This window comes from Cardiocondyla obscurior, linkage group LG14, assembly GCF_019399895.1.
Source record: "Cardiocondyla obscurior isolate alpha-2009 linkage group LG14, Cobs3.1, whole genome shotgun sequence".
NCBI lineage: Eukaryota > Metazoa > Arthropoda > Insecta > Hymenoptera > Formicidae > Cardiocondyla > Cardiocondyla obscurior.
This window is the reverse complement of record NC_091877.1, coordinates 3411704-3426416: the sequence shown is the minus strand read 5'-3', so window position 1 is coordinate 3426416 and position 14713 is coordinate 3411704. Positions and strand designations below refer to the sequence as shown.

The window sequence follows — 14713 nt, the reverse complement described above, 5'->3', positions numbered from 1 at the left end:
CGTGCGACGCCGTTTGTTACATTAATTTGCTTCTCGCGACGGTCGGACGATCGCCGACTATCGAGACCCGAGAGAAAAGACGCAGGAATCTCGCAGACGTTTTCCTTTAATTATTTTAGAAGTAGATTCGCAATTCGCAGTTCGTCGAGTATATAAAATCGCTCGCCATCGCAGACTTCTCGTGGAATATACATGTTCCAGAAATATCGCGCTCGAAGCGCCTCCCCTCGATTGAGAATCGATATTTCGCAAACGAGAGCGCGTGCATTTGAAAAATAAATTGCGAGTACTGTCGCTCGATCAACGTCAGATCTAATTATTACAATAAAAAGTAAGACATTTGCTTAACATTTGTTTTTTGAAAAAATCGAAGTAAAGCCGAACGATGAGAAATATAAGTTAAAAGACGGCGAGGGGAGACATGGGAGACGAAATCGAGGGCAGGGCGGGGGAACGCATTTTGTATTACAGTAAATTTTTATTGAGTCTGAATAGCGTTGGTGTTAAATCAGCGTCGCGTCGCTCCTCTCCGATACATTCGATCGCGATCTGCATTTCCCCTCGCACGGCACGCTGCCGTTCGAAATCGATCTCCAGTTTACGGTGCTAACATCTATTGCGGTTTTATTAATAAAATAAAATGTACACTGAGATAGAGAGACGCTGGAAAGACATCGAAATATCCCGGATATTATACGTTCGGGGTGTATTCGTTAACTAAACTGCACATTCCCAAGTTAAACACAAAGTCATCATGATGTTGAAACAATTCCAAAATGATTGTGGAAAATAATTTTAAGACTTCGATCCGTCATCATGACTTGTTGTTCCACTAAGGTCACATTTATCGATTCACGCTCTGTACATTGCCGAATTTCATCGATAACGCTTGGATTCGAACGCTCCGCGACGGAAGTTTCGCGATTCCGCGACTGACATAATCATCGGCAAGCGCATATAACAGCTGTATACGTTGCGTTAAATGTTAAACGATTAAACAATCGTAAGCATATATTCTCTTCGTCGCGGTCTGTCACCGCTTAGCCCTCGTCGTAAAGACGTTAATAACGGAAAATGTGTATAATCCGGAGTAATATTACATTAACAAGTTTATTTTTATACAATTAGCTATTTATATACAGTATATTAATATGAATGTCGCGTTTAATTAACGTAATTAAAGAGAGAGACCTCGTCTATTCTCGCCTGCTGCACTAAGTTCTTGAATATCCTCTGCTTTTCTCTCATCTCTCTCTAATATATTAATATAATCCCTCTTTATAATACTTTTAAAAATCGTAACCTCGTAATAGTGAAATTTCGGAATCTTGCAACAATCGTACAATATTCCTCGTTAAATCCGTATTCACTCGATAGTCAAAGTTCCGTTTATGAACTTTGATATCAAAGGGATAACTTCGGCGAGTAATATCTGTCTAACGGACTCTCAGATAAAACTTGAATATAATAAAGATTCGCGCGATTAAATTTTGTGACGATGTAATTCTAATTCACTGAGAATTATGCGATTACGTATATTTGTACGGCAATTGAATACGTAAATGCGATTTCTTCCTACCCTCGAATTTACACTTTTGATTAGAATCATGAATTCGTCAGCAAATAATTTTTTAATTTGTATACTGATTGATTCGCATTATTTCTAACTGAGAGCGAATATTTAATATTGCATTGCGTCATTACTTACGTTGGTAAAAGCTCTTCTAAGATTCGGCTCGCTAAAGTTGCGAAGCCCTTTCTTTTTCTCCTCCTTTCCTTTTCTTTTTTTTTTTTCTTTTTTTTTGGGGGGAGGTTTTTTTAACGTCATTTATAATCGCGACGACGAAATAACTAATTTATTCGACGCGTGTAACGGCGGGCTTAATTTAGACGGTTGTTCCGTACGTGCTGAACATCACTCTGGTGGTATCTGTGTCGAGGGTGACGTCCTCCGGTGACGCTAGGTCGACCTTTATAGATCCGGAATTGTTCCGCCTTCGCGTCATTCCACCGCCCCAGTTTGACAAGGTCCAGTGGTAGGTCTCGCCTTCTCTTTCAACGTTCGCCGCGGCAGTTTCCTGCGTCGTCTCGTTCTCCTTGTCTAAACCGGTGTCGATCGAAACCGACGACTGCGACGCGACGGAGTCGAAGCTCGAATCACCTCCACCACCTCTGTACCGGCTCACATATTCCGTCGCCATCTCGCCGGGCGACTCCTCGATGGCTCGCAAGATGTTCTGACACAATTCCGAATCGAGCGGTATCGGGTCCTCTGAGTCGCGATTATGTATGGTCACCGCTATGTGAGCCGGATGCGGAATCGGCAGAGGAATTACTAACTTCTCTGCATTGTATAAGTGAATCTGACGTTTCCATGGCTGCCACCGTCCCTCCGAGTTATTCTCACTCGTCATCATGCGCCTTCGAATTTTCGTCGACGTTAATAGACCACTGGTATCGCTGCAAATAATCACAATTTAATTATTTTTATTTTCTTTTCAGAAACAAAATTAGAAAATAATTACCATCGCTTGTCGGATTTTCTACTATTGCTGGCTTGCTTGGCTCTCGGATTAAAGGCTGAGACTTCGAGATATGGACTGTGTACTTGAATATTTCCACGTGGCGCGTAAACAGCGCCGAGTAAATCGGGTCCGTTAATGCCACCGAGTTCAGTGCTATGCACCATATCTGCGTATCGAGACAGATCGACTCCTGGATGCGGCTCTAATCTGAATTTTGTATCAGAATCATCGAGCGGTTGTAGGAAATCTAAGCTAAAAATGTCGGCATACATAAGCCCTGCCAGGCCCGCCCAATCGCATACTCCTAAACCTTTGTTTTCCCAGAAGTCTTCTTCGTTCCCAAGCAATCTCGCGAAAACGTGGGTAGGATAGAGACGTTCCAGCATCAACGCGCCTTGCTGTATGACTACCTATAAAATGTTAATTGTAATTTAATTTGTAATCAAATTTAAATAAATATCAAGTGCGATGTTACATAGAATCTTATGGAAAAAATAAATACCTTTAAATCGAAAGTGGTTAATTTTATTTTACTTCTTACTGCGACACCCAGTCCCGTCTGCAAATTCTTTCTTCGTCGGTCTAGCTTCTCGTGCAATACGGCGATTAAATCTTTGGCTTCTTTTTCAAGAGATTTGTACGGATCTTTTGTCTTGGCGAGGCTAGCGGCGAACGGACCGAAACAAGCTTCGACAAATTGAGTAAAATCTCTCTGCGGTTGAGTGATTAATCTCTCGATCTCTTGCTGAAAAGCCAGCAGTTCATCAAGTTCTAATTTTGCTTCAAACGCGGCCAGTGCTTGCTCTGCTTTTATCTAACAAAGATAATATAAACTTTTTAGCTTTCGTTTCTCAGGCATTAAATATTTATTTGCAAAAGTTTAATATTTACTTGATAATAATAATCCGAAGCTAATCCTGGACCAGCTATTCTTTTTACGACAAAACTGTCACTTGCTGGTATCCGACCTCTATTTTTAATCACTAGATGGAACATAGCCGTATCCCAGAATACTCTGATCCAGTAACGTATCACAGCAACTGCAAAAAATTATTATTTTAAATGTAATCTATCGCAAATATCACTTTCCTCGATAAAGTTCGACATTTAATTTACTTGTAAGTATCACGAACGAGACGACTGGACATAAGATAAAGCCTACGATTAACGCTGCTATCGGTTGTAAGCAGCCCTGAATACCGATGTTCCAGACTAACGCTTCCATCACCACGAAGTACCGATTGCGGCATGGCTCAGGACTATCTAGATCCATTATAAGCGCCATAAACGCATGCAGGGTCAATGTGATCAGAGGCATCCTAAAAAAGTGATTAAATTTAATTATGGTGTATTAAAAAAAAGGGGGGAGGAGAAAGGAAGGGAATAAGCACGAGAAACTAACCATAAGACTGCAGTGAGAGCAATAAGCAGCGAACTGACACTCGCTAAAACACACACTACAGGAAACACAAATAGAATGATGAGCGTGCCTAACAGACCTTTAGCACCGTAATTCCATAACCTATTTAAATGTCTAGTCATGCCTTTGCCGATAAATCCTAAAAAATATTGTTATTAATAATAATCAGACATATTTTTGTAATTATGCTTTTATTAAAATCTGAGTATGATAAAAAATATCTTACCTGTGTCTGGTTCAGTTTCAAAATGCGTTCGACTTTTGCTGATATGCCTCCAGAGTGCTATCAATCGTGAACAGAGAGTAGGCATTTGCGATGATTTTCTCGGAAACAGTGTTCCATTTAGTTGACTCAATTCCAAGTCAGGAGTAAACGGTTGCACCAGTAGTAAAGCGCGGAAAGATACCGGGCTACACCACGGTACAGCCACACCCAGCAGGAACATCGCATTCCAAGTCCAACACCATGTTCTGGCGATGTAATTGATCCAACGCCACATCGGCCACCTTTATCATGAAATTAATAAAGTGTACAAACATGAGAATGCAAATAAAAATTTGATCGATGAGTACCTTGTTGTAGTTGTGTGTACAATCTCTCTTTCGACCAAAAAGACAGGCTGACTAGGATCAGCGCGAGGCGTCGTGATAGAAGTTGGAGTATTACTTAATACAGTTGGAATAATTTCAGACTGGCCTTGAAAATTGCGTCTTATTATCCAATTCTTCGGTAGCCATATTTGCGTTGGCCATTGAAAAGTTCTCGTTGGCGTTTTAACTTTTCGTAGTTCCTTCAAAAGAACTGGCTCTCTCTGAAATAGGCAAATCCAGATTTTTAATTTATTATAGTAGAATTTATTAAAGTTAAAAGCAACGTGTTAGATACCTCTTTCATAAAAGTTAAATCACGATTAAGGAAGTATACAGTCTGAGTGAGATTTTGATGGCTGCAAAGTGCAAGAGCTTCTTCATGCGCGCTCCATTCACACTCCTCGATGAAATTCTCTTCGGCCTCACTCATGCGATCACGCATCCACGGCTGTATTCGCGACAGAATCGGATGTTCGCTCTCGATGCGAAGTCGTAGAGATTCTTTGGTTTGCGATAGTTTCCGTTGCACGTTTTCCACCGCTCGATGCATCAATACGACCGACTGTGCTTGTTGAACTAACAGCTGAGCAATACCCTCGCCCAATGCAAGGATATCGGGATGCGATAAGATATTTGAGTATACTCTTTGTAAATATTCACGCATCACCGCTTCGTTGACTTCCTGTCAATTAACGATACATTTTTATTAATTTTACTTATATTAATTTATCCCTTTTATAAATATTTATCATATTTATCTAAAGTATTGTAATTATCAACTATTTAATTAAAGTATTTAATTAAAATATTTAATAAAAGTATTCCTCACTCGTTCTATTTCTTCATCGGGTTTCTTTTGTGCTCTCAATTCAGATATCAGTCTTTCTCTAAAATGAAGGAACCAGCCTCTTGTCTCTCTCTCCAGAATCGTAACGAGCGTCGGCAGAGCTTTTCTGATTATATCCCTGCTGAACAGTCTGAGATCAACCGCGGCCCCACCAGGTGTCCCAAATACGAAAGGGACTGAAACGGGTAACAGCTGCGAGGATTCTCTTTCGACCTCAAACTTCTCCGTGGTCGCCCGACGAAGTTGTTTCCGTATAAATCCACAGAGTAGCTCCAGAGAATCTTCATATTCCGACTAATATATCAGATTAAAAATAATTTAATTAATTAATTATTTAAGTTTATACAGTAAAGTTTTTATCTTGCGAAAAATAATGTCTTACCCTACAGACCAATTCCGCCACGAGGTATCGACAACGCTCCTCCCTAATTTTAGCATCCAGATTGTGTGCCTGGAGCGATGGTACGCCGATTATAATGTCTGCAAGATGCATATTAATGTAACATGCAACGTATATGTTAATACAAAATATATATATATATATGTAATGCAGTGTTGGTAATGCAGATGTGCGGTTTAGACGTCACACAAAAGCGCGCAAAGAACGCAAACTGCTCACCGAGAAGTCGCAACAGCCCCGTTAACAATGCTTTAAGGGATTGCGAGACACTGAAGCAATGGGAAACTAATCTAGCCTTTGCCGTTACAACGAGAAACCTAGTTGCCAGGGCGAGATCTGTGAGTAACGTGTCCCGTCGTCTGTCTCGGCCGCGTTGTAGAAGACCGCTCAATCGCCATCGATGAGTCTGCCCGGCAAAGTTGATCGAATCCACTTCGAACTCCCTGCAAGAAAAGTCGTCGGTCAGCCGCGCGATAAAATCTCTTGAACGATTTTACCGAAACCATATAAAGCGCCACATCCTATAGAAAAATAAATTGAGATAGTAAAAACGTAATAAATACAATTTCTCCCCTTCTGTTATAAAATAATTTACACAGCGATTGTAACGTCCAGCCATATTCTAATTTAACAGAAAATATTTGTTTCAATAACTTTGCTAATTAGTGCTAAATTATATTTAATTGAGTAATTTTATAGTTACTCGCTTAAAGCCTGTGGAGTTTTTTTTTTTTTTTTTTTTAGCGATTATATACAGCCAAACTTAAAAATTAATAATGAACAATAGCTCAGAATGTGAGATTTGTACAAATCGAATGGCATGCGATAATGAGTACACACAAAAGATGTCACACCAATCTCCAATTCCAGTGGCGCAAAAGAGTTATACGATAATATGCGTTTATCTCATCAACGCTCCGCAAATGATTCATCGAGCATTTGAGATAAGTTAATGGCGGTGCGAATGAAAGATCATGCTGTGAACGCGACTGTTCTCGCCCGAGGGAAGCTAGCCCGATTAGTCAATCCCGAGGTCGCTGTACAAATTTACCTATCGACCTAGCATATTAGCATAAACTTTTAACACATTGTCTTCACTTTCTTAAGCGATATCGCTTAAGTGTGTCACACGTACCCGCATCTTCGAATGCTCTCCAACTGAGTGGCATTCAGCTTCTTCGGCTTTCCATATTTATCCTTGTGTAAGCTTTACAAAAATCGTCAAAATTATCAGACATACACGCACTTGAAGCAAAAGATCACTTTATATACTTCGCAGTACGAATGCGCGAGTTAGAATTGATATGTCGCGATTCAAAGCTCACATCCGTTCGCGATATCATCGATTTCCGGATTTCGATAAATGATTTAACGTATACAGCTATGTTACATTATTCTTTTACTTTCTTTTTTTTTTTTTTTCTACTGTCTAACTACTATCGCTACGTATAATTACACCAAACGACTAGCTATCACGATCGTCCAACGCAACGAGTGAAGAGGAAATTATTGAAATATCCGCTACGCTCCATATAGAGAACACCTACCCTCGCTCTCTAATACTCTCCAGCTGCTTGTTCGTTAGTCTTCTGGGCTCGCCCTTGCTGTCCACGGCGACAGCGTCTAATTCATCGAAGCTGGGTGCCACGAAGAGATCCCTCAGGTGATATTTTTTTCGCGCCAACGTGTCCTCGCCCTCCATACACGAGGACAACGACGGAGGTAAAACGATGGGAAACGTTCGCCAGTGATAGAGAAATTGCTGGGCAACCTCTTTGATGTTGTGTACCAAGGCTTCGACCTCCGCTGGAGCACCTCGCAAATGCGACGTGTCGAACTCCACCGGCTCTTTCTGAAAAACGGCAATCATTATGGTTTTTACAAGTCAAGAGCGAATTATTATTTTTATTTAAAATTTTATTTTATATTTTTATTTCTTTGAAATTTATTTATTTTCAATTTTTTTTTATATGAGATTAGACTGGCCAAAAATATTCTTTTATTAAACTAGGGAGAGGTTTTAAAGCCAATACATAAAATAATTCTCTAAAATAAACGATAAAAGAGTTATAGCTCGATAAAGCGAATGCATAAAATCCATTGAAAAATCGCTCCGTTATGAAACTATGTTTGCTACGTATAAGATGTTTGACGCAGTTCAAACCTATTGGTTCGATCGATCGATTTCGCGTTACCTCGGGCTGAAGTCCATCTGCATTCTCCCGATGGTACGGTTGCTGAGGATAAGCTTGATGATTCGGTCCCGTGTTGGCGGAGTTAGCGGAAGCTGAATTCAGATTGTGGGGCATCTCGCGCGTGAAAAGCGTGCGCGGTGGCTGGGGTCAGCTGCCCCGTATACCGACTATCTCCTCATATACCATGCTGCTGGTGGCTACCATTTATCATTCCACGCTGCAAATCAAATGCAAGAGATCAGTTGAGCGAAGATCCTAAGAAATATATTCGGTGTGATTACACGCTGATATTTCAGAGGTTCGAGCTAGATTTCGAGCGCAAGAAACATGAAAAACGTCAGTTCTTTCTTCCCTATTAGATTATAAAAAATTAAAGAACGTATATAACGCATATTCGTAAATGTACAATATAATTGGGAGATTACGTTCTTAAACTGTCCAAGCTGCAGCGATAATCGGGAAAAGAAAGGGGCAGACAGTTCAAAAGAAAATATAATTTTATAGGAACGATAAAAATATCTGCAGAACGACGGACTACGCGTGTTGCCATTCGTTGCGTGAAGAGGTGGTGACCGGCTTTGGCTGAATGCGCGAGACCTATTAACCGATTATGTCCCATTAAACGTTTAAGATTCTGAACATTCCTCTCTTCTTGCCGCCACGCCACCACATGTGCTTTAAATTATATTCGCTGTCTTCCTCGCGCCAGTTTACATCGCCGTATCGTGCTTTTTTTTCTGTAGACGACGACATTACAGATCCGGTGTAAATCGCTTGCGAGATGCGACATAAAAATTTTTTCCGATACACATTACCGCAAAGTAAATCTTAAAAATAAAATAAAATTTTTTACGTGCAAAAATTATAACTAAACAAATAAAAATTTTCCTGTTAACAAAAGATCCGCCGAAATGTTACAAGCGCACTTGATTTTTGCACGATACACTTGCAGGCAATTTAATTCAAATTATTTCACTGTTTGATCCAACACATTTTCAGCGATCATAAATCGTAATCGGTGTTTTCAAAGAGAAATAACATCGACCGCCGGATTAGTTTCGTTGCCGCGGTTCGCGTGACAAAAGTGAAAACACTGATAGACGCTTAGGTAGCTATCGGTTCGCGTCGTTCCGGTTCGAAGGAAATTACGTCGCGATGGATATGCAGCCGGGACTTCGCAGAGAATAATAACGCACTTTCCATTCGCCGTCGTTCTCTTTTCGCCTCGACATTAAGCGAATCTGATTTTATATATCTATAACAATAATCTTCGTTCTATTATGTTCATCCGGAAGTGTTACGTTTCTTGAAATAGCCTGAAGAACATCGCAATGGAGCAAACTGTCGTATATAATGAAAGCATTAAGATTTAGTTCAATAGATTTTGTTGAATAATTATGTTCCAATTAAAAATGTGAAATAACGATGTGCATGCAAAAATGTAAAATAACGGTTTCACGCAAGAACAAAAGCTGCTACAGATCGATGTTCTCCTCGCTAAACCCGGAACGCGAAAGCATGACGCGCAAAAGAATATTCGTAATTCTGCTCGGGTGTGTTCCAAGTAGGTTGGCGGGTAGTCGCGGGTGGTCGCAAGCTCTGCCTTTTGACCCAGTTCGAGGCTCACGGCAACCTTAAAACGAGAAACTGTTGGGCTATCGCAGTCAATCCAATCATCCTGATGCAGCACGCGCGTCACGCGTGATTGCGTGCGATTTCGGTGTTGTACGCACAATTTCCGGCCCTATTCACAATCTTTTCAAGCCGAAAGCGATCAACCGTACTGCGTAGTAATGATGCTTGCCAACGCTCATGTGACTAAACAATTATTCCGATTCTATTCCCGTGCAAACTGAATTCTGTCCAAGTAGTGTCGTTCGAGGGAAACGCACAAAAGGATGGGTCCCTGCAAAAGAAAGGAGAATGTATTTTTGGAAAGCACGGTAGCAGCAAGCCAGAGAGTAATCTTGTCGTTACTGCACTGGCTTACCGAATGATAAGAACTTAAATAGGAATGAATGGCATCCATTCATAGATCAGAGACGAGTAGCGCATGGATGTCGTTCAAAGGAATGTTGTACGTACATGATTACTATAACGGTTCCGTTTACACAAAACTGTATTTTCGCCCCGAGACAATTACCGTCTTAAAATACTGTAATGAATAAGCTATTTAGCAAGCTGTTCGCCTACGTCATCCTAATCTATTTAATTAGTCGTTTTTTCTTTCTTTTCACGAGAAGACGCCCTCGCTCTCGTCTCCCTTTTCCTCTTTCGAGTAGAGGAACGTGTTCGAGCGTAGGCGTCTAACATGAAGTGTCATTGAAACAGAGCTTACAGTTGTTGGGTTGCAACGATATCGCGTCACGGGATTCTCAACTCGGTGACAATCCCATTCAGCCCGTCCAGCTCACGTATCAAGCTTATAAATTGTAAAAAGGAGATGCTCCCGTAAAGAAACGCAGCGTTTCTATGCGCGTCAGAGCGAATCGCTGGCCGGAATAATCAAGTTCTCGCGTGGCAGGATACGCAAGGAACAAAGACGACGAGAATCTTATCCGTAACATAGAAATCCGAAGCTCGTTTCGCTAGAGGCGTCGACATGCGAAAGATTTTTGCGAAATAAAGATACGCGCGTGAAATATATTCCTTCGCATCTGGTGCGCGAACGGTAACGAATAAGCGTGAGATAAATGCGATATACAATATGATTCATCGCACGGCTGATTGGGGTAATTCACGAAGCTTGATCCCTTTAGGTCGGGCTGTGAATAAATAAATTCGAGAGTAAGATTGTGTTCGATTGAAAGCGAAGAATCACGAAGGATTGCATAATGCACGTTCTCAGAAACGCAGGACTGTGAGTCTAGAATCGTGAATCGATATATCATCCTATTTACTATCGGAAGATTGTCATCGCAATTGCGCACTATAAAGTAGTACAGCTCGCGTCACAGTGATTATTGTTATCGTACAGATGCTTTTAAATAAAAAAAAAAAAAGAAATTAATCAAATAACGATAGAAGATGATAAGAGCGAGTCGCAATCAATTATTTAAAAAAATAATAAAATACATTATCTAAGATTTAAAAAACATAATTTATCGTTTCTCTTATATTTTATCGTATTTTTTTTTCTTTTAACAGAAGAAAGTTAGTCCAAGAGTTATTTTCGTTACGAGTCGGTGCTTGTGCTCACTCGTCAATCTAACGAACAAGATCCGGCAACACTAGAGAGATAGTGATACTCGAATCCAGCCAGTCCACCCTTTCAATGTGCACGATACTCGGCGGTATCATCCTCCCCACCGCTTTCGCGTTCGCGCCCTTCGTAATGCCGTCCGCAACGCGATATACATATGTACACCTGCAGCACCCTATCTTCCTCTTCATCTTTCAACGTGTATAATTTTCAGAACGTAATTTTACCGCGTGAAGTAACAATGGAGCAATCAGAGATTGCCCATTAACCGCGGTTATACCGTTATATCAGTCAACTTCTAAACGTTTTAATCGTAGTTCAGCTGGCACTTTTGTAACTTTAAAACTGTAACTATATTATTCGCTGCTTCAAACTTTTAATTTTAATTAATGTAGTATTTCAATTAACATTAATCTTTTAATTGTCGTGCCATTTTAGCGGAATTAAAAGGAGAAGAGGAAGAAGATGGGATAAGCTTAAGCGGCAGCTCTTGAACGTCCGATATAATCCGTACGTAAAGCTGTTTCTCGTACCCTGTTTTCCGTTCGAAGTAATCGATACGACGTTTCGAGTGTATTCAAGCTAATGATTCTTTTGTCCGTCAAGCCTGTTTTTTGCAATGATGTCCAGGGATCGCCGATCTTTCCTTTTACTCGTTGAAAACGTCACGTGCAAATCGTATCCGGTAAGCTCGATATCACACACCGTTGAAAGCGGTTCGTAGTACGATGCCGCGAAGCGACTCGAAGGCGCCTTTGAAAACTTGAAAGCGTCTGTCTTCCAGCTCCTAAAATAGTAGTCATAGCAATAATAATTGCAGTACTTAGAAGAGGTCGTTGATCCGAATTATATCTCGATTATTGCCAGTCAAAAAATAATTCGGTGCATGCGTGCCGGATCTTACTCCCCGGGAGACGACGATGATGCGCACGTGTCGTGCCTCTCGGCGAGATGATGCACACACGTGGTGTGCATCATCTCGCCAAGAACGCGGAGCACGGGAAAAAAAAAGAATAGAATGGAAAAGTTGCGGCAACGCGGGAGAAGGATGCGAAACGAGATACTCGGCTGCGCCAGACGCTCGCCTCCTTCCTTGGCGTCTCGCCGAAGAGTATTTCCAAACTAAATAATATCTTAAATTTGTACTTTCTTTTTTTTAAAAATAAAAATTAAATATACAACTTGAAGTTTTTCTAAGCTAAAACTTTACGATGCGTGAAGCACGCTTATTGTAGCGCGACTTGAAATATATATAATTTACATCTCTCGAAGGAGAGTTCTCACTACGGTTTGGAAATAAGCTCTTCGATTCGAAGCCGGCCGTCGCGTGACTATGCTCGACGAATATTCCACGAACGTAATATATTTTCATACGTATCGACGAATTCCTGTCGTAGCTGAAGAACGCACCGAGTTCCGCTTGTCGCAGAATCGGCCAGGATAGGCGATGACAAGGAAAGGATGCTCGGGATAGTCTCTCACGTATGCTCGGGCTTTTGCCAGATCCCCATCGGTTTTCTCTTCGCGCAAAGTGCATATCGTGTGACGCTCCGATTCCCGTGACGGGCAGGCCGATATCACGTATGCGTAACGGTGATAATCATCTGAAATTAATTTTCGGTACACAGTTAGAGAAACGGGGCGCAAGCCGCGTTAGTAGCTAAGCTGAATGTATGTTTATACTCGTTTGCTCGTTCGCTCGGAACGACGAATCCGTCTGTGATTTTAACGTTAGACACGGCGTATCCTCCCACAACTGCACCGCTATGATGAACTACTTCTGTCGGTCGGTTTCCCGAGAACGCAACGGCGTTCCCTCAAACTCCGGTTTAGTCCGCGCGCGCGGACTCATCCGCGTTTTTCTCACACGCCAAAAGGTATCCCTACGTCATGCACGCAGACCGTCGTTGGTTTTCGTGTATGGGAAAGAAAAAAAGAATGAGAAACAGGGAGAAAAAGAGACACAGAAATAGATCAGCCTTGCCGCTTGATAACTGCAACGCGTTTGCATCTCCGAGATCGAATTTTGCTTCTCCACTTCCTTTTTGCTTCCGTTTCTCTTTTTCTCTTGAGGACGGACGAGGTGAAGGACGTACAACCGGGATACAAGGAGAGCGAGGACAACGCCCCTTGCCACTGGATTCTCTATCAGTCGATTCTCGCGCTGATACTCGCTCGTCCCGTCGTCGGGGATCGTCCCTGTAACGAGGTAATCGAGTATATGTTCTGTGATTGTTCTGCCAGGCGGAAATCAATCCCGGCGCCCCCCCCCCTCTCCCGACCCTTCAAACAGGCGGAAGGACTCCCGGGGATCCCGGGTGGGTGTGCGAGCACGCACATGCGTTTAAACAAATTACTCTTGTGCATATTCAATGAGCGGGATGTGTGTTCTCTGGACGTCGGCCAGGCGAAGTGCCCCGCTCGAACTTTTCCAGTCGCAAGGGAGAACGCGTGAAAATGTAATTTAGCGGCGAGACCAAATCGAACGACTGGGAAAAGCCCGCAGGGGGTGGAAGAGGGCTTTTGCTCGACCCTCGAAAGGGCACCTAGCATCGAAACTCCCCAAGCGGCGCGCGTTCGGAGCAATTAAGGTCGTACTCCGCACCCTCTCGGTGGAAGGGCGTCCTAGAACTTCTGCCTGGCGCTTTAAATCGTTCAAGGCCCTTTATCGCGCGGTTAAAAGGACAGCAGTCCTCTCTCTCTCACTCATAAAGCTCCGTTTAGTCCGACCCTACAAAAAATAAGAGCGCAGTAAAGGAAAGTAACAATTCGCCATTGTAAAAAAAAATAAAGAAAGTTTAAAGTACCGAAAAGACGATGCTGATAACGCTAATAACGTTGCGATAAAATCTAGCACCCTTCGCAATCGCGAGATAATCAGGACGCACAAAATCCGAGTGCTTTACGTGTTTTCGACGTGAATGTGGCTCGTCGCAACCGCCGTCGCCGCGTCGTCCCAGATCGAGAAGGCTCGATTCGTCAAAAGGCGGCAGGGAGCAAGGGGGCGCGACACGACGCTAACGAGCGTCATCCGCGGCCTAACCTTGGTGCGGCCTGGCTCTTCCAGATCTCACGGCGGGTGGGGACGACGCCTTTTCGTGCCGCTGTTTCACAGCGACGGAACCAGCTGATCCCTCCCGCGCGGAGCGGCTTCCCTCCGCGGTCCTCCTTCCCGCGCGCAAAGAGAAAACTCTACTTCGCCCTTCCGCAACCACGATCGTCTACTCACCGTCAACTCACTCCGGGTCCCCGGAAGCCGGCGACGCGCCGTGATTTTGAGAGGCTCGATGAGACGACCACTGCCCGCAGAACGCCGTCGAAGAGGGTGAAAGAAGGAAACGGAGCGCACTGCCACGAAACGTATCCACTCACCGATCAACACAATAATCAACTACCGTCAGCCGCTGAGCGACGACTGATTTTTATCGAACCGTCCGCGGCGTCCGCGCCTCCGCGGAGAAATGCGGCTCGCGGCGCTCGCGCGCGCCACGTCCGACCCGCCATCTTGATGCGCGCGGTCGCGGCACAACCAC

At 42.8% G+C, this 14713-nt stretch overlaps 1 protein-coding gene across 7 annotated transcripts; it reads right to left on the bottom strand.

Moving 5' to 3' along the window:
• Positions 1-458: 458 nt before the first annotated feature.
• Positions 459-14599, bottom strand: LOC139108093 (uncharacterized). 7 transcript variants are annotated; one of them, XM_070666108.1, is made up of 19 exons: positions 14410-14599; positions 12864-13379; positions 12555-12784; positions 11714-11967; positions 7979-8195; positions 7331-7635; positions 6919-6990; positions 6003-6226; positions 5766-5863; positions 5366-5677; positions 4832-5218; positions 4519-4757; positions 4172-4452; positions 3928-4084; positions 3642-3844; positions 3417-3565; positions 3028-3339; positions 2526-2935; positions 459-2460 (listed from the first exon to the last, which is right to left on the bottom strand). In XM_070666108.1, the coding sequence occupies exons 5-19, from the start codon at positions 8090-8092 to the stop codon at positions 1887-1889; spliced, it is 3837 nt and encodes a 1278-aa protein (XP_070522209.1). In that variant the 5' UTR covers positions 8093-8195; positions 11714-11967; positions 12555-12784; positions 12864-13379; positions 14410-14599; the 3' UTR covers positions 459-1886. The 7 variants fall into 7 exon arrangements, with proteins under 7 accessions (XP_070522209.1, XP_070522208.1, XP_070522211.1 ...); XM_070666107.1 differs by having other exon boundaries at positions 12591-12784; XM_070666110.1 differs by having other exon boundaries at positions 12663-12784.
• Positions 14600-14713: the final 114 nt, after the last annotated feature.

Coding starts and splice junctions, on each gene's coding strand:
- LOC139108093 (XM_070666108.1), bottom strand. CDS start 8,092: ATGCCCCACAATCTGAATTCAGCTTCCGCTAACTCCGCCAACACGGGA. Junction 4,453..4,518: donor GTACACACAACTACAACAAG/GTACTCATCGAT, acceptor TTCATGATAAAG/GTGGCCGATGTGGCGTTGGA. Junction 3,340..3,416: donor CTTCGGATTATTATTATCAA/GTAAATATTAAA, acceptor TATCTTTGTTAG/ATAAAAGCAGAGCAAGCACT.